The sequence below is a fragment of the Lampetra planeri genome, chromosome 7, assembly GCF_965212315.1.
Source record: "Lampetra planeri chromosome 7, kcLamPlan1.2.h2, whole genome shotgun sequence".
NCBI lineage: Eukaryota > Metazoa > Chordata > Hyperoartia > Petromyzontiformes > Petromyzontidae > Lampetra > Lampetra planeri.
The window spans coordinates 18,032,921-18,058,545 of record NC_136113.1 but is presented as its reverse complement, the minus strand read 5'-3'; the positions used below and the strand labels follow the sequence as shown (position 1 = coordinate 18,058,545).

Below are 25,625 nucleotides of genomic sequence, written 5' to 3'. Positions count from 1 at the left end.
TGTCTAAAATATACTATTCTACACATCTTATTTCATTCAAATTAAAATAAATACACTTTGTATTTCCATTGGCATCATTAACCAAGCGGCATCTCATTCCTGAGTTTAACGTGCTCTTAGCACCCCAACAACCGACCATTCATCACGTGGTAATGACCAAAGGGAAGTGCTCGACTTTGGTTGGCTGGTAGGGCCGTGGGAAAAGGGTGCAGCTCAGGAATGAGCTTGGGAGCGATACGCGCAAGGGCTTTTTGTTTCCTACTGGTGCCAGTGTGCGCCTCTGCATAGAGTGGTATGTTGGTAAATGTTGCATAAAAAGAAGGCTGCCGTTCAAGCTCAGGACTGATGAGAAGGAAAAAAATGCAGAAAAGTATAACAAACAAGTTGCCTGTGCCGTTTTCTCTAACGTAACTTTGTTTAACCGAGATTCACCGTGACCCGCGGGCATGATGTGATGGATAGAAATCACTCTGCCACTGATGGAAGAAAATATTGTACACATTTTAAATGTTAATGTACAAATCCTGTGCTGTGTTTCGCGTTGAAAGGAAGAGAGCTGACTCTATACAGGGTCTTGCAGACCCTGTAATCCACGGGCAACGTGATTTTATTACAAAAGCCCCATCGTTTAAAGATCGCTAACTTTTTTACGGATTACAGAAATGTAGAGCCACCCTCCAAAAAGATCCAATAATTTGCAAAAACTCATAAATGTAAGGTTATTCGCCCGCGTCGGATTACCGGAGTTTCCGCGAACCGTAGGGGCGCCACAAATAACAGGATTTGGAAATTATCGTACCATTTTTATAGTTAATTTAATGCAATGGTCAATATTAGAAGATGTATTTGTGCAGTCAGGATCATCTTATTACACAAGTCTTTTAAATGCAAAACAATAATTGCATGCATCATAATAAAACATCACATCACTAAAATTATTCTAATAAAGAGAAAAATAATTGCATCTGACATGGAACATCTCATTTACCCACTCTTCAGAAATTCAGAAAATTGAATTTCATGCAACAGTTCTAACAACAGTTCTAACACTGTTGCATACATCATCAGCGTATGGTTTGGCAGAATTGAGTATGAAAGCATATTGGGGTTTTTTTTCCGGACAATCACTGCCAAAAGGACTCAGACCGTCGAATTTGCCACATGGTGACCTCTGCGTGGTGTCGGTAATAATCCAGGACTTGAAGCCAGCATCTAAGAAGTTCTGACCTAGGAATTTCGTATAACTGAATGATCTAAGGTTCATGACAATCACCTCCCATTGACAGTGACTGAAAGTGGCTGGAACAACCACAGATGGCATAAGAGTGGTGACAACCACTTAAATATCCCCTCTGCTTAGGAGAAAGGCAGGCCCTCACTGACCGGCATATTGATGTGAGCAGTCAGAATTGGTATGCTGCTTCCTTCACGGACTGCAAACACCTGGCATTGAACATTAGAAATTAACAGACAGCAAACAACTGGATTTTAACATTGAAACAGACAGGGTTCAACTATGAAAATGAAGTGACTACATCCAGAAAATACAAATGCTTATAATGTAATAAACATGTTTAAAAAAATGTTGCACTGTAATCATTAAAATAATAATTGCCCATTACATGAACTGATTAGTAAAACATACCTTAATGATGTCAGAGATGCCTTGGTCACTACGACACTCCACAAAGGTCTCGATTGGGTAATTTAGTCCAGGAACCAGCATTGGAAGCTAGAGAAAAGCATACATACAAAAGTATAACGTATATTTGTTCCTCAAAATATAATTCAACAATTGTTTTTTTGAAAAATCTTTTCAACAATCCCACCTTGAAGAAGGCTTGAGTCATAGAGTACAGGCGCTCATCATATGAGAAGCAGACAAAGAGTCCCACGCAGGGACGGCTTGGCGATGTATTCTGCAAGTTCAGCGTCAGTTTAAAGTTGGGGCCAATGCCCTGCACCTGCACGCACCACACAGCGGTCCTGATGTCAAGGAATGTCTACACAGACCCCTGTAAAGTGATGCAGAGTAATTACATGCAATTATGATGCACAAAGCCATCCTATCACAAGTCATTCTATAATCATGTTTGCTGTCTGCAAGTGAAGCTCTATTCTTCGACATGAAGATAATTTGCAAGTGCGCTCCGTGCCCCCTCTAGTGGACAAATCTAGTAAATGAGATTAGCCAACAATATAGAATGGAATTCAAATTAAACAATTTATGACAATTACAACTAAATTGTCAGACCTGGTGGATGCACTGAGAAAGGGGAAGAGGAACACACGTATTAGGGATCAAACGCAAGTAAGATACATCATATACGGTTGTTTTATCATTTCTGTTAACTTCGGTCCTTTATTTAGTTTGGTTTGCTTGTCATTTTGGGGACCCAGGCCACTCTTCTGAATGAGACTATCCTATTACCTCGAGTTCTCACCTGGTTAATCAAAGTTAACTTCATGAGAATAAAACAAAACTGAGAAGACATCCACTGCGAATTGGGAGCAATTAAATTAGCTCCTGTACAGGTGCTAGATTAATTGTTGCATCGCAAGACCATGCCAGATGTCAATTGCTTGGGAAGGCTTTCACCTAGCAGTTGCTAGATCGTGACTTATAAAGATGATCGGACCAGGAGAAATGGCAGAAATTAAGGTTATACTTATATTACACGTAGGTGTATGGACTGGACAAGGTCGGGCCTCGAGATAGGTTTGGATCAGAAAAACGTGCACATGGGCGAGGAATGCACGCACCGTGGCGTTCAATTTGAGGGGCTCGGCGAGGCTGGAGGAGACGGGCGCGAGGCAGGAGTCCAGGGCCTTCATGTAGGCACGTGCCGCCTCCAGACGCAGGCGATACAGATCCGTTTGAAACACCCGGTGCATGGCTGGGAATGTGCGTAACGGACAGCAAGTTGCAAGAAAGGTTTGAGGGAATCGCTTAATGAAGTAACTACTCATCCAATGACTAAATAATTAACTTAAACTCTATATATTTGGTTATAGGGAAGTAATAATCCAACCCCTGCACAATTCTATTAACTGTCACAATTTGTGGTCAAGTAGGTGTCTAAAATACTCCCAGAGGAACTAGCTACATATCCCTAGGAGGGTCCTGAGGTCTTGAGATTCAATAGACGTTTCGGCTGAAAAAAGCATTCATTATTAACACACTTAAATAACAGAGACGTTTGGAAAGTACATGCCATGCAATGCGGATTCTAGATGGTGGTGGCAGTCTTTGTGAATGTGTTGCACATTGTACAGTGCCATGCTCCAGGTTGAAGCTGGAAAATTTGCGATGGCATTTGGATATATCATGAAAAATGGGTCTCGTCTGGTCAAAGTAAAAAGTGAAATTGTCTCCATGCTCAATCGAGCAATGGAATGGTGCTAATTTCTACTGGCAGCCCTGAAGCAGCGACGGATATTCAACATTCCCATGTAGGGGGGCCAGCCTGCACACTCGGCAAGCACTGTCGAATTTCCACAAAATCCTGAACCGGATTCAGACCCGCATGTGTCTGATTGAGATGGCACCCTAACCCCAGTGAAATGGAGTTGATGTGTATTCTCGCCCCCCGATTAGGAAGACGCACAAACGGCACACTCGCGCTCGCGTAGCGTCTGATCCACGTAGAGCTTGGTCTTCTTGGGCACGTTGAGCTTGATGTTCTGCGCCACAGGGGGCCCCAGAGTGGCGTCCTTCTCCTCAAACACTGCCGTGCGCTTTAGAATCTTTATGGCCAGGCCACCACCTGCCAAAGACGAGGCAGACATTGCCTACAGTTACCCTGATCAATGTAGAAATTAACACATCATCAGTGTCATTGTAAACAACACATGCAACAAAACAAATGTGCAAGCAGTACACCTTCTACCCAAATCTGTCTCTACACATACAAAATAAAAGTATATAATTTTTACACAACCTATTGGCCACATGGCCTTTTGACAGTGATTTATTTCCAGCAACATTGGCTTATTACAAGTAAACTCTGCACAGGTTTTTGCAATCAACGTCTCATCAACAGGGTCAGGCTTGTTTAAACCAATGCTGGTAAACTATCATTTTTTATGCAAGTGTAATAAAGGACTCGTTCACTGGGTCTGTCTCCGTTGTCCTTTATTCGGGTTCTTTACACTTGTCCCACACGGCCCTCGCTCAGAGCCTCCCCGCTTGGCAGCTCGACAGCTGCCGTCGCTCCTGTAGCCTTTCTCACTCCGATGCAGCTCCGCTGCAGGTTCCCCTTGTGCAGTCCTCCGGCTGCCCTCACCGCAGCTCCACCGCTGCTCCCCGTTCCTCCGTGCTCGGTCACCGCTGGCCGACGGTGCCGAGTCTTACTGTGTGTGGCGATCTCGCCACTCTCCAACCTCCGCCCTGCGTGGCCTCTCTCTGTCTCTATTCCCAACTCTCTCCCGTCTCTTCCGGTATCTCTCCCTTAAGACCTCACCCCTCTCTCTCACGTGACCTAACCCCTCCCCCCGTGACGTCATATCCGCGAGGCCGTTTACGCCCGCATTACACAAGGATGCTCTCTATTAGCTATGGGTTCTAGTTCAACGCAAAACTATATAAAATAGAGGTAAAACAATACCATCCCACACACATACATATCATATATGTATTAACATAATGCTACATATGTGAGGGTAAGTGCTACCCACTTCCACACCATCATGAATCTCTCGTGCATCTGCCTTACCCTTGGTGGTCATGACCAATGTGCTGTCCTCCCGGCCATATCTGCCGAAGCAGACGCTGGTAACTACATCCTGCGAACAGCAAAGACCGCAATTAATCAGCGGTGAATGTCACCCATGTCAATTACTAACTTGGCATCATAATAAAGACGTTAATGTCACAAATTTCAGCAGCGTTATAGATGTTCTCAAACTCACAATTATGGTTTTCTCAAACCAAATACTTTACACCATTATTTGAGTCTTCACAATCCACTTCCCTGTTTTATAAAGGCAATGAATATACCATAGGCACTTAACATTTTCTGTTGAGAACAATTTATTGTTCGTAGACATGTTTACCCAGGAAAGGCTTACTCAAGTCTCATGGCTCTTTATCAGTACCGTCCTGTCAAGTTTTATCAGTCAGGGGCGATGACTGCTATGAAGATTTCAACTGAGTAAATTACAGGTAATTATTATTTTTAAATTTGGACCGGGAGGCCGGCACACAATGGCTAATCATCACGATTAACCTGCACCGTGAACCATTAAGACAATGAAAATCTGTCCCTCTGGGACAAGGCGTGAAACGTCACTCTGTCTGCGTGTTAAAACCTGAAAGCATGCACCGACGCTCATTGTACCTGCGTTTTGATGATGTTCACGAGGTACTTGTCCCGGTATATATGCACCTCGGAGTTAACCATGGCCACCAGAACAGCTTTGAAGCCTCGGCCCTTGTGGTCCATGAGCTGCATGGTGGTTATGGCGGCCGGCAAGTTGACAGTCCACAACCTTTTTCCCTGTGATCCACCGTCACCAAGACAGGAACACTCAGGGTCACTGCTCATCTACAACACCACTGGCTGTCCTCTACATTAGCAGGGATGGATGTGGTAAATTTGAATAGACTCGGCTCTGCACAATAACAAACGATTGGAGGTGTGACTTGTGTTGGAATGGCAACTTTTAGTTCATGAATTTAAATATGCCGAGTTTTATATGACAGGAGTTTAAATGTCTACAACTTACGAATGTGGTGTCAAGATAGGTTTAGAATAACATGATTGTTTAAACCATACCATTCTAGGCAACATTTAACAAAAACATAAAACACATGAAAGCAACTTAAAACAGGGATCTCTATGCATGTGTATGCAATGGTTATAACAATAATAATTTCGATTTAAAGCTTTCGTGACTGCAGGGATTCATCTTCTAGGTTCTTTCGGTAAAGCCACGTAGCGTTGTAGCCGAAACGTCATGAGAATTATTTTATTATGTTTTATTTTTATTATTTCATTACTTACCTTCTACGTGACTTTAACGAAAGAACCAAGAAGAACAATAATAATCTTTACATGTATATGTCGCTGCTTAAATGCCTCAGCAACTCAAAGTGCCTTGCCTCGCATCTAATCTCCAACATTCAAAGGGCACCCCCACCTGCAGCTTGCAAGTGGGCATTAGTTGGCGAGTGATGGACGATTAATGGTACCTGTAATCCCAATTTTTTGCAGGTCATTTGTGGCAAATTTAGTCCATGATGCCTGCACACAATGAATGGTCTGCCCATTTAGAATGATGCCACGGGATGTTTAATTTAAGTTGGGAAGCAGGCGGCAGACATTTATGATTAATATAACAGCCAGGGTGCCATTTCTAATCCAAACTGCAAACCTCTCCAAAAGCAGACGAGCGTCCTCCCACTGGGTCATGTCACCGAGAACAAATACAATAAATGCTCAAACTCAACGCTTGTAGGAGCTACAGTGGCACGGGCGCACCTTCTGCGTGTATCCCTGTAGGCTCTCGTCCATGCAGCCCACCACCACATTCTTGTTGACGCGCACAAGCCCCACGGGCTGCGAGCTCAGCTCGATGCAGTGTCGCGGCTTCTTCGAGTCCCTTCGACAGGATACGGGAAAGCGCACGGGCATTCGGGTTAAGCGAGACTGCACTTCAGATCGTCGACACGCGTAGCGGCAACACAAACGGGCACTGCCGATGGCCAAGGCAGAAGTCGCGCTACGAGGCTGCACCCTTTCCAGCTGCTGATGGATCGTGCTGTAATTTTTAGGTAAAAAAAAAAAACACATGCGTTTTCTAAAATTCCGGATGGAATAAGGGCAGCGTATTACGCCAAGTGAAAACAAACGTCTCGTGTGCCAGCCTCATTTCAAGCCAAGTGGATTCTCACTCGCCAACATACTTCCGGAGTAATCTCCTTTGTAGAAATGGGATGCTCGAGCTCATATAGAGTGGATACAGAAGGATTATTAAACCAATTTCATGGGAACTGAGATCGTTAAAAACTTTTACTTAAATGAAAATAAGTACGCAGCAGCTAGCACTGTCTTTCTTCAAAAGAACTTATCTCTTGTCAACGCTCACAATGCTTTATTTCAGGACATTCAATGCTCCACGTGCATGTGTGCTGCTAGGTACCGCTTGAGGGTGTAGACGTTGCCGTTGCGGCAAGCCACCACCACTCGGAACTCAACGTCGAAGAGGCCGGATACGTCCACGAAGACGGGTACACTGGGCAGGCTCATCTGCCGGGACGCATGCAGTCCACCGTCACCCTCATGTCGATTAAGGTCCACGCTGTTCACCTCATCTCATTCAATTACAACTCAAGGAGTGCTGTCTTCAATTAACCACGCAATTGCCTGAATGTCAACACCTCCATTATATACAATATACATATCGAACATGTTTCACATTGATGGGAACGTCTTTGTAGACTTTCACCTTAAAAACATCTTCCTTTACATCTTCCTCTATGTGTTTCCTCCATAATTGTGAATAGTGCACTACCTGGGCTATAGTTTCCTTAGATATGTGTGTATGTACATATAAAATCCAAATTTACAAAACGTTGTTCTAATTCATTAGATTTGCAACATATCTGCAAGTGGGCACACACTCAAACTGTGGCACTACTTTAAATATAAAATATTTAAATGTCCCGTTATCTAGAATCTCACAAGAGTTGTGATTCTACAATGCATCAACCCAAACAGATGGTGATAAATAAAGCAATATATAAATAAATATATTGTATATGATCATTCACAGATGTTTCCACAAACCATTTGGCATCTTGCAGGACTGTGAGCGTCAGTTCTGGGTGTGGGGTGAAGGGTCACGGGAATGGAAAACTGTGCAAACTAAATATTTAGACTCTGCGGCTCAGTTGCTGGAGTAATAGCGCACAGTCACACCAAAGATTGATTTCGCTGTGATTAGCAAGAAACATGTGATCCCTATTCAAGCCCGAACACGCAAAAAGCATGTCAAGTGCATTGAATAATGTCCTAATGTTAATTATGAGGGTTCATGGTACATGCATTGAATCATAACAATTATTATAATTAACTCATATACACGTATGTAAGTAGAACTTCTTTCACACTTTACGTAGCCAGCCATGCTAACCATGAAGGCACTTTGGGTGCTACAGTTAGTACAACAGAAAAAGCAATGGTTTCTTGAATCAAATCATAACTCCAAATGACGAGAGTTCATCGATTTGCAAGGGGGTGATCATCGTTAAAAGTCTACCGCCGAAACCGCGATCCCAAGCGAGGGTGAGGCATGAACTCCCGTGGGAAGTGGTGCACGTTGTAACCCAGCGCTTCAGAGGCAACGGTTGATGTACCTCGTAGATTTTTCAAACTCACCAGGCTGCGAGGTGGCCACAACAGAAAATCTGTTCATGAATCCATCTGTGTGGATATTTGAGTGTTATCCCCTTGGAAGTAAGGGTTTTTTTCTGGGTACTCTGGTTTCCTCCCAACTAAAAAAAAAAACTCCTTAAAACGGAACTGGCCAAGTATTCCAATGCAGGAACCTCCAGAAAATGAATATGGAGAATTAGTGAGGTTTCATAGCTAAATAAACGATATCCCCATTGATATCTTGGCACGCCGTGCATTTGTACAACGCGGTGGCTTGGGTAGGGCAGGGAAGGGCTGTAGCTTTGCACACACTCACTTTGGCCAGGATAGTGAAGGCCTCGGGGTCCAGCACAAAAATGTCAGAGCTCTCGGTGCCCACTACGAGGCAGCTCACAGCGTCTTCATCCGCCAGGCTCTTCCGCAGCGTGCTCAGGCACGTGATCACTGTCTGCAAGTTTTATCAGCAGATAACAGTTCACCCCAAGACTCAATTACTCAACTGGACTTGTTAACACCTTCCTGAATGAGACTCAGTGAGGCTTTCCTGGGTAAACAAGCGTAATAATACAATTTGGGATGAACATTGCATAACTCCTTGCATGTATGTATGTCTGTGTCTCAATGACGGTCTGAAGCCCAGATGAAGTTGACTATTCTTTCGTTGTGTGCTTAAAATAATTACAGAAACGTTAAAAATAATTGCAAACATGCTGTAGAAACAAAGCGAGATTAAAAAATCTGCGTTCTTTTAATAAGTTGACGAATTTACTTAAAACACGTGACCAACCTTGAGTTATGAGTTACGGTGTTTAAATGTTGTGAGGCTCAACTGCGTGCGACTCGGGTGACACACATTTACTTACGCTAAATATAACAACCTAACCTCATTGGTAACAAAAATAAATAAATGTTCTTTTGCACGAGTTCACAAAGAAGCATCCTTTGTCTGAATACTTTTGAGAATATATATACCCTTTCTGGCAATAAAACAGGTGTTAAGATGTTAAAACACCAAACTGAAACCTTTTGCAATGAATCATGTCTGCATTAACCACATATACTTGTGGTGAACATGCAAAAAAAAACGTGCTCTGACAGCATATGCATTGTCTTTTAAACTGATTGGTCCATACCACAGACAGCTTTCTTCAGAGCCTCGTCTCAAACAGCGTTAGACCAGACGACGCCAAAAGGTGAACAGCACAAAGACAATGCCACTGTCAGGACATTGAGAGCTCGGGGCGAGCAGCTACATCATGGGACCTCCCTTGCCAGTATTAAGATATAAGAAGAGGTTTTACCCTTTCTGGCATTAAAATAGGTGTTAAAATGTTCAAGTAAGACTTCTCCACAAATTTGGCTGTCGCCTGATGAAGCTAGTTGTAATTACTGGCGAAACGTCGCACTCGGATTTTAAATGTTGTGGCTTGGCTCTCCAACACACTGGCGTGCTGTACTCGTGACGAATTGGCTCGTTCTGTTTACGTGACAACCCTTACTAGTTGGCTGTGTCGGGTGGTGGCGGGTTTTAATGACGCATTTATATATTTACGCGATCTAACCCAAAAACCTTTATTATGGATGATATTGGTCGCGAAAGCCTACGTGTTAAACTGTATTTATAGTATAAAGCATTTGCCCTTGCATTTGTGGCTTAGTGTCATTTTTGTAATTCTATCTGGTTGTGCCATGCCTTATCATCTATCTTCCATAGGTGGCATTTTGTATTTTATTAATTCTCGATTGTAAGAAATGATTGACAGATGTAATGCTTGAAATAATAGTTCACATATGCTATATAGAATATAACCAAACCCACAGTATGTCATTATAGGGAAATCAGAATAGCTTGGATATATTAATAATGGTTACACATGTATCTAAGCTCCAGTAGAGTTAGAATCTGTGCAAATGTTGGTGGAAAAAGAGTCGTGCATAACTCTCACTATAGTTTGGTTCCATCGTGGCCAATATCCAGTGACTGCTCAAACCCCTCAAAGAGCTGACAGAAGCAGATACATGGCGCCTCCTGCACTCTCATGCCCGAGCTCACGGCTCAGTGTTGCAAATTAGGGGCAATAGCAGACTAATTGACTGTCAACTAATGCTGCACGTGTTGGATGTGGCATTTTCCGACATGTACAACGCCAGTGATACTTATCATTAGATATTTTTAATAGGACAGTACTGAGCCCTTCATTTAAGAGCATTACAAAACAAGTATACATTTCATACACCCAACACAAATTCACATTTACACTATTTACACTAAAAGAGGCACGAGATAGACATAAGGTATTTACAGTAATCTCTTGAGCTTGTCCAGAGCAACACTGCCCACCAAAGCCGTGCACATCCACAACAGATTACCGCAGCCTATCTGTTTCTTTGGATTCAGTGGAAGGTGTTCAAAGAAAGCATTGTGAAGATGTTATTGCATCAGGAGCCTCAACGTTATCCTATGCAACGCGGTGGCCAATATAGCTTTGCCATAAAGTAGCTAGGCTGCACGCAGCTCATAGGCAAGGAGCTTTACGAATGCGGTAAATCCATTTTGCGGCTTGTTGGGTGGTGTACGGGTGAGTGTGGCTTGCCTGGCGCTTGAGTGGCGTGTGTTTGTGAACGGCAGCGAAGGCTGCCATCTCCTGAGGCTCCACCATGAGGAACCTGTCGGCAGCATAACATGTTCTTAAAACCTGGGCCAGACACAAGCAGAGGCTGTGGAGCTCTGGGAAATCATCCTCATGATTATGTACCGATCTATCTGGCCTGGGATCTAGGCTTCAAGGCTCGGGTTGCCACCCAAAAGGATGTTCTGTGCACAGCGAGTAGATGTTCTCAGCCCAGTTGCGAGCTGCCATGCGAATGAACAGAAGTAACGTGAATGCCACCTACAACCCTATCAGCCACGCGTTATTCAGACACAAAATAAACACCAATAGAGACAACAAGTAGGAGACAATGAGGATTAGCCAGGGGAAGTCCAGAATGCAGGAGATATACTGAAAAGGAGACATCACTCTATTGTGGAAGAGGTTTTCAAATAAAGAATATAGCTTCCTACTGTGATTAGCACAGGTAACAGAATGACTCATTCACTAAAAAATATAAACATAGCTAAGCTAATTATGATGTGTCAGGTGAACATAAAAACTCCATGTGATTTTAATATGACAGTGTGATCCTTTTTTTACTATTATGCTCATTTACTCAGGGAAGTACGTTCAAATGTTACCACTGCACCACTACAGCATGTGGCTAAGCCTTCCATAGCAATATATGTATGCGATCTCAGAAGGAAATGTGGCTGAATTATGTGCAAACGCCGAATACTGTAATGCTTCCCTTGGAAACCCTATGGGCAATATATATATTTTTTGCATGTACTCAGAGATGGATATGAATTATATGCAAATATTAGCTGTGTCATTTAAAGCCATCACTTAGGAAATATATTAACTTAATTAACTTAGTATGTGTGAGATTAATTTTAAAATGTATAAAAAAACAAATACACAATGTAACTGGGTTTCACCAAATATCCCAATTCTGAAATATACCTGCAAATGACTAAATTGGGATTACATATATCAACACTGCCATCCACTTAGAAAACTTGGCAGGACCCTCCTGAAAAAAAGCCTTCAGGCTAAGTGAGGCTTTCCAGCATTGGAGGCTGTCTCATTACTTTTTAGGTATACAATAAACCAGGCCAGTCCACTGTATGTATATTATTACATAAATGCATCTCTTGAGACACAGCAGTCACCAATCAATAGCAATGTTTGCAACAACTAAACAAGGACAAGAAACTCAGCAGTAGGCTACACTGCATTTTATAATGCAAAACCAGAAACACGTTGTAACGGTGGGCATTTGATGAAGAGGACTATCACTCATTCCAACACAAATATATTTTTGGGTTAGGGCACGTAATAACTTGGCTAAATATCTCCTGCAAAACCTTCCAGCACACGATACAGCCAAGCAAATTCTATAGTCCACGTGTACAAGCATTCAATGCACCAATTTTAACGCGACAATTAACCCACAAATTGTTGTTGTTTCAGCTCACCAATAAGCTGAAGAACAATTCTCACAACTCAATCTAGCAATAAGAAAAGATGCTTCACGTAAAACTATGTCAAATATCTCCAGGAAAATCCAGGAATTCATAACCAAATACAGAAAGTCAGAATAATTTGGCCAGATCATTACATGGTCCAACCCAAAATCAATTATGAATAATATTGATTATGAAATTCTATGTGCCCCATGCTTTTGTTTGTTTGATACGCATAATGGCACAGCATAGACTTCATAATACAAAGTGCAACCTGTTCTCTGAGGCGAGTGTATGGCTTGTAGCTGATGCTGCATTGCACAAACAGGACTTACTTTAGCGATCTGACAGTAAGAGGGACGTCTCCTTTGCTCCTGCAATGTGTGACAGAATCGGGAGCAACAACATTCTGCATTGGTACAGCACAAGGAAGTGAAACATTGGAATTTTCAGGAAGTAACCTTTCATTGTGAAATCAACACCTCAATCTAACTCAATTGATCCTAATCTGGATCCTATTCAACTGCTCTTGACCATAGATCCCAAACCGTTTTCTGTTTAACCCTAACCCCAGCCGCAAACATTTAAACAAGCTTACAGTCATAATTTAACAAGAGTCTTAAAAATAGTAATGTTTTAAGTGTGGAATTTCCTGCACCGGCGCAGGGCTCTAAACAGGAGATGGGCATACCCTCAATGCTCATTTGAGCAGGAACCCATTTTGACTTGGACCTAACAGAGTACTTTTGGCATGTCTTAACATGAACACCGATTCAGAGGTGACAATGCTACGCATCACTTCAATGCACCATATATTTTTTTCAGGCAACCCTTCATTCAACTCGGCAAAGTAAATACACAGAACACTACGAGCAACAGTACTTGTTAAAAATCACTCGCACAAAAAGAGCTTTAAAAGCTTCCATTTACCGTATGTTTTCCAGCATTTCTTTGAGAGCCATGTAGTCGATTTTGTCCTAAAAATTACAAGAAACAATTTTGGAAGCCACTCATTCAGATACAAATATTGCAGCATCATTCCCTGGGGGCTCTTCCCAATGTGTTGTTCGGCTCTCCATTAGTCCATAATAAAGGTTTTTGGGTTAGATCGCGTTATTTATAAATGTGTCGTAACCCTCCACCACCCGACACGGCCAAACAGTAAAAATGTGTCACGTTTACAAAAGATAAATAGTTCACTACTTTAGTGTTCTGAACGGGCATATCTTTATCTCAAAACATAGCAGTGACAGCACGGTTCAGATTTTTCTGGTGATAAAAAATACAAATAATATTTAAGAAGTTACACTGTGTTGTCATGAATAATATATACAGTAAGGGTGTAATGATGCAGAAACGCCGTACTATCAATATTCTTCAAGACGGCACAACATTGGGATGTTTAGAAAATTAAATGAATGAGTGTTCTAACAATGGGAGTTATTGGGAAACACCAAGATACATGTATTGAACAATTATTTTAAGAATCAATGTTTTTGTTTATGGAGAGTATATGCAAATTATACATTTAGGCTAATAGGGTGAATGCATGTACACAAATAAAACTGATTAAATGATAAACAAGACAAAATAATGTACGCTAGCGACAAAAAAGTTAATTTTTTCTTGAATTGACAAAATCGATTGGATTGATAATCACGATAAAGTTAATGACAGATGGTTAAAGGGGCTCATTAACCTCTCTCGCCTGGATCCAGAGGTCCATCTCCAGCTGGTTGACCTCAAGTGGCGGCAGGGTGAACTTGAAGTAGGGCCGCAGGTTCTTGTAGACGTACACGAAGGGACCCGAGGCGACGGCGATGGCGGGCGAGCGGGGCTCGTTGGTGTCCATGAAGAAGGTGGCGACGCCGGTGGGCAGGTCGATGAGGGTGTTCTCTACGAGCGGCGCCGTGCCGCGAAACACGCGCAGCTTCATGCTGTACGCGCCCGTGCCCAAGTCGGCCACCACCAACTATATGCACAAAACCAGAATCATGAATTATTTATATTCGGGTTGTTAAATGATAACCGGTAAACTGGAAGCCATGTCCAGTAGGATATTATGAATAAAGACGCTGTTTTAAGAAATGTATCCTATTGTTTCACCTGCTGCCACTAACAGATGACCTTTAGATTGGAAGTCCAGTGAGCTCACCATTAAACCACGACAGCTCCCTTCGTTTCTCAGTTAAAAAGTTAAACATGCAATGGATAATTCTCGATATGTGCATCAAACCGGTAGTCGGTTTTTACCATTTTCTTTCAAGTTAAAACTATTTTATGAACCTTAATTTATTGCATTGTCATCATTATCATCAGCTGCCGTGGAGTAATGATTAGCACACTGGACTGGCCATCAAAAGGTCACTAATTCGATTTGATCTCCTAGGGTGGCAGTTGAAACAATGAGGAACGTCTCTAAAATCCCAGTCTCTGTCCACCTCGCAGTATAAATTGGTCCACCACAGTTAGTCGATCAGCAGGTTGGATGTGGTGGGGAAAATGTGAGTACGCCCATCTCTTCTACCACGTCAGGTCAACGTGGAAGGGTAGAATAACCTCGAGCATTCGCTCTATTTGAGGCTCTTCATGCAGCAGTGGCTTAGTCAAGGAATTGCAGGGCTGCACTTTTACATTTTACCTTTATCATCATGATGCCGCAAGTAGATGTAATACTAAATAAAGGCACATTGTGGCCACCTGGATGCTAATGGGATACTACCGGGCCCCAGTGTTCACTGAGAGCTCGTAGTGTTGACATTCTGTGTTCGATTGCGGGTTTCAGCCACTCAATATTAAACTGGGTTCTTAAGTTAAGAGTTGATGATCTCTGTTCTTTCATCAATAATTGTAACAAAACATTCAATCATAGTAGAATTTGGTTTTCACTTTATTTGGCATATTTTCAGCAATGGGGACTAAACAAAATGATAGATTGACATGACAGCATAATTTTAATATAATTAGGAGAAACGACCCAAAATACGTGAAGCCACATTCACCTAATATTTTTTTGTGTGTCTAAGCGTTATGTAATTAACATTTCATATAGCCATGTAGCACTTCGTTTTCAGCAATTAAAAATGTAAGTAATACTTATAATGTTTTATGCTACACATTTTTCATGGTGCTTTAGCTAAATGCACGAGTTGTGGGGTGTTATCATAGCAGGAAGGCGATGTGCCCTGACCATACCTGCACATACCTTATTGTCTCCATCTCCATGCAGATCTGCCAATGCTGTTGAAAAATAAATGCAGGCAAGTGTGAACATATAAACTGACATCATTTCCAATTCACTTTACTTAGAAATTAATGGATATTTTTCATTATCAAAATGACTTACAATATTAAAGATCTTCTTGGTTCTTTCGGTAAAGTCACGTAGAAGGGAAGTAATAAAATAATACAAATAAAACATAATAAAACAATTCTCACGACGTTTCGGCTACAACGCAAGCAGCCGTCTTCAGGTGAAGAATGAGACACTGCCAAGCTAGGAGCTTATATATAAGCTGAGTTGGAGGTGGAAGAAGAAGAGAGCCTTAACAAAAGAATGTGCCTATCAAGAGGAATTTAGCATATTCATGGGAAATGCGTAGGAGGTGGACGGGGGGGTTTCAAAGTCATATTATGCCCATGCATTATGCAGGATCAGCAGCACCAAAGGGAGGGGGGGAATAGAATTAACAAAGGAAGGGCATGTTAATAGTATGTAGAAGCAATGAAACATGTGAATGGGAAAACGGTGGCAGGAGATCCGCAGCGGAGCAAATAATGCATTCCCTGTGAAGAACACAAGATACACAGTTAATGCCAGTGAGTGGACTGCGGTCTGAAAGTCACCATAAACGTGAACAACAATCAGTTAAGATCCGAAGTGGTTTATTACGTCCTTCCAATGATTGCTGAGCCAGAATCCATCTTCTCGGTTGAAATTGTCTCTGTGTTTGTATATGTGGATCGCCTCATGAACGAATCTCTCATGGTAGCCAGATGGCTTGCAGAGAACCTCTGTCTTGGAGAAGTCAATGTCATGTGAACCCACTGAATTGTAACAGTGATCTGCCACGGCTGAGGTGTTTGTCCTACCGTGTTTCAGGTCAGCTTTATGTTCACGGATGCGGTCCGAGACATGTCGTTTGGTTTCTCCAATGTAACTGCTACCACAGAGGCAACTTAGTTTGTAGACGCCAGGGTACTGTATGTCTGGAACCACGTCTTTTACAGACGGAACCAGATCACGGATTTTATGTACTGTGTTGAATCGTACCTGAATCTTGTGTTTAATCAGGATTTTGGAGATCTTTTTTGTGACCCCAGCAATGTAGGGTAAGGTGATGGTTTTGAAAGGCTCCTCAGCAGGATCCTTCTTGACGGTTGGAGTGATGGCCTTGCGGATTGTGTAGTCGGAGTAACCATTAGCCTTAAGAGCTTGGCGTACGTGTTTGAGTTCACTGGCAATGTGTGCCTGGTCGGAGATGCATTGGGCTCTATGGTATAGAGTCTTGATGAGGGAGTTCTTCTGGGATGGATGGTGGTGGGAATCCGGTTTTAGGTAGGCATCCGTATGGGTGGCTTTCCTGTAGACAGAATGGCTCATTGAACCATCAGGTCTCCTTTTAATTAGGACATCCAAAAAGGGTAGCTTGCCATCTTTTTCGACTTCCATGGTGAATCTGATGGCTGGGTGTATGGAATTGATGTGGTCGAGAAATTGGTCTAGAGCAGGCCGGCCATGTGGCCAGATGACAAAAGTGTCATCTACGTACCTCTTCCATAAGGTTGGGTGTAGAGTGGCAGTCTGGATGGCGTCAGTCTCAAATTTCTCCATGAAAATGTTGGCTACAACCGGAGATAGGGGGGAGCCCATTGGGGTGCCCTCAGTTTGCTCGTAGAAGGTTCCATTCCAGGTGAAGTATGTATTGGTTAAACAGTGTCTCACCAGGGGGGGTACCCCAGCATTCAGTCCTTGATGAACCAAGTCTTCAATGATTGCGATGGTGTCAGGCACAGGAACCTTAGTGAACAAGGAAACCACATCAAAACTGACAAGCAGGTCGTCTGGGGACAGGGAAATCCCCTTGATTGTCGATACCAGGTCAGTAGAGTTTTGTACCGCAGAGGTGGTTTTTCCAGTGAAAGGCCGTAGGATTTCAGACAAAAAAGGAGCCAGTTTGTAAGTGGGGGAGTTGATAGTAAAGACAATGGGACGAAGAGGTGTATCTTCTTTATGTATATTTGGCAAGCCATACAATCTTGGTGGCCTGGCTGCAGAAGGTTTCAACGAGAACTGTTTGGTCTGATCAATTAATGCGGTTGAAGCAGAAATGATTTTGTTGGTTTTGGTGACGAGGCTGTTGGTGGGGTCTCTTTTTATTTTTGTATAGCTGCCATCATTGAGTAGTTCTTGAATTTTGTTGTTGTATTCTATTTTGTCCATGATGACAGTGGCATTGCCTTTGTCGGCTGAGAGGATGACAATGTCATCCCTCTTTTTTAATTGAGCTAATTCAAAACGCTCATCTTTGCTGATGTTGCTAGCTGGCATCTTAGCGTTTTTGAGGGTTGCAGAGATTTCAGATCTTGCTACGTCTGCAGCGATGTGACTCAAGCCCTTGAGAGCTACATCTACTCGAGCCGAAAACGTCGTGAGAATTGTTTTATTATGTTTTATTTTTATTATTTTATTACTTCCCTTCTACGTGACTTTACCGAAAGAACCAAGAAGATGAATCCCTGCAGTCACGAAAGCTTTAAATCGAAATTTAACCGCCTCTACGGGGAGGGTTTCCACATAACTTTGAGATCCTTCAACAAGCTCCGTGATAAGAAGGCTCAGCTAATCGAGTCTCTCACCTTTCTGAAGAGATGCCGCGACTCTAAGGTAATACCAAACGCATTTACACTAACATCTGCTGCTGTAACTTCTTCTAATGCGAAACGAATTCTGTCTAGAACTAGCTTAGCTCTTATCTCAGAGAAAATCAGACTTACGCGCACCGAACTAGATCAGTTAGACAAGACACTCTACAAATCACACTTATCTTTGAGTGCAACAATGTCCACATCGGATTGGGAACATGTAGAAAAAATGACTGCCTCTTCAGCTGCCGCTATGTCGACTAAATGTAAGGACAACTTGATTTCCAAATTCAACCGCCTCTCAAACAAGAAACCGGACCCACACATTGAAAAGCTAGATGTTAACAAAGTCGTAATTAATCGCAGTAACAGTCCTATTTCTGAAGGTCTGAAATCCGTTTTAGCTAAAGGACTAAACTTTGCAGTCACACCTAGACACATACCAGTTAATGATATAATTGCTCGAGTACAATGTAGCTCTCAAGGGCTTGAGTCACATCGCTGCAGACGTAGCAAGATCTGAAATCTCTGCAACCCTCAAAAACGCTAAGATGCCAGCTAGCAACATCAGCAAAGATGAGCGTTTTGAATTAGCTCAATTAAAAAAGAGGGATGACATTGTCATCCTCTCAGCCGACAAAGGCAATGCCACTGTCATCATGGACAAAATAGAATACAACAACAAAATTCAAGAACTACTCAACGATGGCAGCTATACAATAATAAAAAGAGACCCCACCAACAGCCTCGTCACCAAAACCAACAAAATCATTTCTGCTTCAACCGCATTAATTGATCAGACCAAACAGTTTTCGTTGAAACCTTCTGCAGCCAGGCCACCAAGATTGTACGGCTTGCCAAAGATACATAAAGAAGATACACCTCTTCGTCCCATTGTCTCTACTATCAACTCCCCCACTTACAAACTGGCTCGTTTTTTGTCTGAAATCCTACGGCCTTTCACTGGAAAAACCACCTCTGCGGTACAAAACTCTACTGACCTGGTATCGACAATCAAGGGGATTTCCCTGTCCCCAGACGACCTGCTTGTCAGTTTTGATGTGGTTTCCTTGTTCACCAATGTTCCTGTGCCTGACACCATCGCAATCATTGAAGACTTGGTTCATCAAGGACTGAATGCTGGGGTACGCCCCCTGGTGAGACACTGCTTAACCAATACATACTTCACCTGGAATGGAACCTTCTACAAGCAAACTGAGGGCACCCCAATGGGCTCCCCCCTATCTCCGGTTGTAGCCAATATTTTCATGGAGAAATTTGAGACTGACGCCATCCAGACTGCCACTCTACACCCGACCTTATGGAAGAGGTACGTAGATGTTTTTTATTATGTTTTATTTTTATTATTTTATTACTTCCCTTCTACGTGACTTTACCGAAAGAACCAAGAGATGAATCCCTGCAGTCACGAAAGCTTTAAATCGAAATATTAAAGATATTAAATTCAATGTAGTTGTTGCTGTCAGGTGATGATGTGTCCCGAATATTGATTAATAAGTGGAGGAAGCCACGTAATAAAGTATTAACTATTATAAAAGTTATGATTTTGGCACAGTTGTATATGTAAAATTTCACAGCTGAGGTGGGGTAAAAAACCCAATAACTCACAGAAAGTTAACTTAATAAAGTGGGTTGGCAACCTCCCCAGTTTTCAATAAAACATATTCCAATAACCATTTAAAAATAACTAAACTTAAACAATTTCATACTGATTTTGATTAAACTGAATTTAAAACGGGGCACTCAGTTTGCACCCGGACAGTGCTATGCTCATGAAAGAATTGGATGTAGAATACAGCCACGTGGATGACTTAAACCACAAGCAGCTGATCTACGTTGCTGGGGAATGACAAAGTGAAAGGAAAACCACGACCAGAGTTACCATCATGGTGCCCCAACAACCTTATCATCAGATCGGTTATTAGAGATGACTGAATAAATGTGGACATGCAGTGGCCTTAAACATTGTGCCAGGAAAATAAACCTGAAACCTCAAAGTCAGACTATGATCTGTAACCATGAAAACAATTTAAGTGGTGTGGACACATTGACAATAAGTCAAATTGACACAAAATACCAAGCCTCATCTATCTTCGCTGTACAGCTCACCCATGCATGACGTGAAGGTGTACAGGTTGGCCACGGGGTCGTAGTGTGCATCTAGCCACTTGGGGTTCCCCTCCACACTGCAAACACAGAACATCGCTCCACGTCACCCACACAACACATCTTGCCCTTGGCCCCACAATGACAACAGACACTGGCTATCCACTAGCGATATGCACGAGAGTCTGGTCAACCCTAACATGACTCAACTTTGGTCAAAAAGCACGGGCCTGATGTCATGTCACCGATATTGCTTCCTTTGACGTCATATTTTCGATCAATCAGGAACATTTTTTAATTTGTATCGCGGCAAGGTTTTCAAATTCCCGTGAAGATCTGGAACACATGCCTAGGATCCACATATTGTGACACTTGTACACGTGGACTTTTTGCCAAATACTACAATTACATTTGCAATGCTTCTGGTAGCTAGTTTTATATTTGGGATTCCATGCTTTCACCAGGATGGCAGAAAGTTGTATCTTTGTTCAACTTAAAAAAACCATGTTTGAAGTGTTGATTCATTGGTGCAGATTTGTGGTAGGGATTGGGGTTATTACCAGAATTAATAATACACAGAATAGGATTAAGCAAATTGAATCGGATCCAGATCAGATTTGGATAGGATCAGCAAAGTTTTCCTGGCTAAATTACATAATTCAAGAATTTTTTTTATTATTACAGCAATAATTTAAAAAATTTGGTCAACCATAAATACATGACCATTAAATGGTATGTATATATATTCTATTTTACATAAATATCTAATATTGCATCCAGCCAGGACCCTTATATTAAAGTGAAGGTTCTTGCCTATAACATCTGGCAGTTAATCAGCATTTATTTAAGACTGACTCTGCTGATGAGACATTGAATAATGAAAAACGGCCAGAGTTTTCTCGTGCTGATGAATCAATGCTGCTGAAATTATGCTCTTAGAAGCCCATATGACCGATGGTTTGTGTCAGAAATACTTTTTTTTATGTAGACATATATCGGGGAGACAGTCCGCTTACCTATTTCGTTATTTATTGAATGCTGATTATTTTATATTCCAAATAGTATTTAAAATTGAGGGTTTTTTCTCGATAAACAAACTACTGTATATATAGTTGTGTTAATGTAGCTCTCTCCAAGGGTGGTTTCTTGCTGTGGCTATCTTTAGCAGTCCGTGACTAATGAGTAAAACACCACGTCACGTGTCCAAATGAAGTTGACGAGTCGAGCGCGAAGCGCCGATGCTGACACCACCGGCAACCTTCCCCCCTCGCAAGCTCAGCCGGGTTGAGCCTGGAGAGTGCTCGCCATGGGAGGCCACGATGCACCACAGCAGGCGCGATCGGCGCTGCGTGGTGGGCAACAGAGGGCAGCGCAGCAAACCTCCCCCCGCCTTCATCAAGCCGCAACGACCACAGTGGTGAAGTATGGCAAAACAACCCTCGCAACCTGCATAGCGTGGGGGATAAGGCCCCTCATCCAGCACTGGATAGGGCATAGGGAATGGAACCCAGGGAGCCGAAGGCATTCCATCCACCCACCGCTTAAGTCGAGAGCAGCGATGTTGAGCGTCTCGAACTCACCTCTCCTTGGCGTCTGCGTTCTCCATGGCTGCTCGGATTTGAGGAGACGCCGTGTGGAGGGTGACACAGTGCGGCGCTGTGCAGACACTCGCTGACAACTCTCTCTGTAGAGACTCCGAGTAGAGAAACTCTCCGTGTAGAGACTTAGAGAGACACTCTCCGTTACGTTCACGGCCTCTCGCTCATGGGCGCCTCCACCGTCGCCTAGGCTACCAGGGCCGACCTTTAACCCTGCGCCATGACGTCATGAACGCCCCAATGGTTTGACGTCATGACATCACATCTATATCTGGTGTGGTGACGTCACACGTCAGGTTCAAGTTGATTTTGATTGACGATGTGAGAACTCAGAGACCAAGATTCGATTCTCATTTGTAAGTGACTTGTGTCACCAAAAAAATGAAAAGTAATGCAATGAAGCAAATAGAAATAGCGGTGAAAGCAACTGTCACATGCGAAGCAAAATATATTGCGCACAAATATCTATTTTACATTATAAATTTCCTGTAGCGCAAATCTGGTTTGGGAAGATCACTTTTCGATTGATCATAGCACAGTTTCTATTGAGTTACAGAAACATGTAACAGCTATACCGTGGGTATTGTACCACATATGTATACTGTCAAAATCAATTGTAGTGACGTGATAAAGAATCCATAGCATGGCATCACACTGTGATGTTGATGGCAGTGACCAAGGACATTTTTGTTAATAGTCCTTGGGCCAGACCAGATATTGGTACCACCCAAAGTGGCAAAACTTCACTGGTGCCATTTTATTTGTTACACCAACAGAAGTAAAATAATACATGGTAATTATTCTTTGGGTTCATACTCTTAGGTTTTTTCGGTAAGGTCACGTAGGTAAAACATTAAAATTAATAAAAGTAAATAAAATAAAAATTCACGACGTTTCGGAGGCAACACAAGCTTCCGTCTTCAGGTGGAACCGTCACAGCCACGACGGCTGTCGTGGCCTCCGAAACGTCGTGAATTTTTATTTTATTTTACTTTTATTAATTTTAATGTTTTACCTACGTGACTTTACCGAAAAAACCTAAGAGTATGAATCCTTGCAGTCACGAAAGCTTCAAATCTAGAATTATTCTTTGGGTCTTTCGGTAAAGTCACGTAGATATAAAAAATTATAACAATAAAATAAAATGAAAGTGATTTTTTTTTAAAATATCACGACGTTTCGATCGCAACACAAGCAATAATCATCAGGAGAAAAAAGAGAGAGAAAGCTTTAAAAACAGCCTGCTTCAGCAGCTTTCCCCTCTTTTTTTCTCCTGATGACGATTGCTTGTGTTGCGATCGAAACGTCGTGATATTTTTTTAAATTTTGCATTCACTTTATTTTCATTTTTAAAATTATTTTATTTTGACAAAGCTTTCGTAACTGTAGGAATTCATATTCTTTGGGTCTTTCGGCAAAGTCACGTAGATAGAAAAAATAATATTAGCTTTATTTTCATATTTTTATTATTTTATTATTATTTTTTCTATGTGACTTCACCGAAAATATGAATTCCTGCAGTCACGAAAGCTTTAAGTCAAGATTTAATACGTGATAACCTTTCAAAATGAGCAGCTGTTTAATTTTCCTCGCAGGAAACCTGTTTTTGCACTTATCGCAATCACGCCATTTGCCCGGACGTTACAAATAAAACATTCCAACACCTCTGCTGTTAATTAAGATAATAAATAATGTACAACATGGATGTTTGTCCCCAAGGCACGTATTTCATACATATTCTTGCATTTATTCGCGCTTGTTCTTCAATTTTAGTGACTTGGTTAAGTCTGGAATAGATTGGCGCTATCTCTTTTCCATCTGTTTCTAGCAGCTTGTCTGCTCATGATCATTTACTGGCAGGTGAGGCAAGTACTGGTGGTTCTGTACTATTTCTGTTCAAGAAAGATATCTAAAGTGCTGACTTCACCCTCAATGTATTGTTAATGTAACTGTTAAGATTATTAGTTAAGGCCAGGGACTACAGGCAATAAATAATGATTTTTGTTCAGTTTGTCAATTTTTATATTTTGCTTCTATAAACTGTAAACTTTCATAACATGCACACAATTATTACCATAACTTTATTACCAATACATTTGTTATAATAACTTTGTTATTGGTAATAATTGATGATTTTATACAAACTAAGATTTTATACAAACCAAGTAAATAAAGCCTTAAATTAACGTTTTTTTGCATCTTTCACCGCATTTTTGGAAATAACCTCGTTGAATTGCATATCATTGAAAAGCGTATTATCTGGAGAAGATGTCTAGCTTAGTCATATATGGCTATTTACTTTGCTGTCATGGTAATAAGAGGGGGAACACACAAGTAGAACTCTCAAATCTCATTGCTGCTACGAGCATCACAATGCCAGAACTGGCATTGCAATTTTCTCAAAATGACATTTTGCATGCCGAGTTTGACAACTCATGTTTCATAATGGGTAAAGCCACATACTTCTACATACTGCTTCCTACTTGGAATAGCTAGAAATGTTCAGAAGGATTTTTTAAATATCTTTTGTTATTTTCATTTTACGTGGTATTATATCTAAAAAAATAGGTGAAAATCTTGTTTTTTTAACATGTGTCAAGTGTATTTTAACATAATTAACTGAAAGAACAATATTTTGACAAAAGCCTCTGTAGATTACCAACCAATTAGCTATTGAACACGTTAAAACAAACCAAAAAGTTCAGACTTCATAATATGCAAATGGTGTGCATATTTCATGAGATAAGATATAACATGCATAAATGAATTGGGGGAAAGTCACAATACAAAATTTTTTTAATAGTTTTGTGTATATTAATCTGGTAATTTTTCATTCTGATAAAAGGACAGGATTTTGTTTTGCCTATTCACCTGTAGTACCTCCCTTTAATTTAGTTAAGATTAGTTAAGATTAATTTGACCCTTTATTAATGTTAGTTTTGCTTTTGGTTTGTGGGATGACGGTCATCCCCGACAATGTAGACTATCTGCCTACCATAAATGCTCCAGCGACACAAATGTCTACTGTCAACGAGGTGGTTAACCAGTCACTGAGCGTCATGCAGTACTTAAAGCTGACAAAGATTATCTGCGTCTTGGACCAAGCCCTGTAAGCAAAGGCTGTCGAGATCACATGGAAACACTGTGACAAGTTCCATGATATCATCGTCAGGCTTGGGGTATTCCACACCATCTGCACACTGCTGGCAATAATAGGAAAGCCAAATGTTACAGATTGATAGCCTTCAAGGGGGTACTTGAATGCTATTAATGGAGCACAATACGTATAACTAGCAGGCTAATTATGAAAACCCTGTTATTTCCATGGAGAACAAATGCTGCCCATTTACAGCTTGCTATTAATATTGCGTTGATGTCAGTTATTTACATTAAAAGGTAGAAAAAAGAACACCAACGAAACCACAAATATTACAATCCAATTCTGGAACACACAATCCAATGCTACAGCAGTTGTGCATTAATGCACTAAACTGAGACTTCCTGGAACGCGAAGTTCCTGCAGTGTGGAGACGCAGGGCACAACAAATCAGCATTACTTTGCACGCTGGCCAAGAAATGAGCTTCAGGACAGCT

The 25,625-nt window shown here is 41.7% G+C and overlaps 1 protein-coding gene across 1 annotated transcript; it reads right to left on the bottom strand.

Annotated features, from left to right (window-relative positions):
- Window positions 1-591: 591 nt before the first annotated feature.
- On the bottom strand, window positions 592-22,226 carry BBS1 (Bardet-Biedl syndrome 1). The gene is made up of 17 exons (XM_078596627.1): window positions 22,014-22,226; window positions 20,437-20,513; window positions 15,647-15,681; window positions 14,141-14,413; window positions 13,372-13,418; window positions 12,777-12,815; window positions 10,973-11,045; window positions 8,695-8,826; window positions 7,144-7,250; window positions 6,483-6,603; window positions 5,340-5,498; window positions 4,716-4,785; window positions 3,609-3,767; window positions 2,764-2,897; window positions 1,830-1,964; window positions 1,646-1,732; window positions 592-1,443 (listed from the first exon to the last, which is right to left on the bottom strand). The coding sequence occupies exons 1-17, from the start codon at window positions 22,037-22,039 to the stop codon at window positions 1,357-1,359; spliced, it is 1,761 nt and encodes a 586-aa protein (XP_078452753.1). The 5' UTR covers window positions 22,040-22,226; the 3' UTR covers window positions 592-1,356.
- Window positions 22,227-25,625: the final 3,399 nt, after the last annotated feature.

Bases quoted from the DNA above. Each gene is read 5' to 3' on its own strand.
- BBS1 (XM_078596627.1), bottom strand. From the start codon at position 22,039: ATGGAGAACGCAGACGCCAAGGAGAG. The intron at 14,414-15,646 runs GTATGTGCAGGT...TTGTGCATATAG, and splicing joins ATGGAGATGGAGACAATAAG to TTGGTGGTGGCCGACTTGGG. The intron at 1,733-1,829 runs GTGGGATTGTTG...GCTTTTCTCTAG, and splicing joins TGACTCAAGCCTTCTTCAAG to CTTCCAATGCTGGTTCCTGG.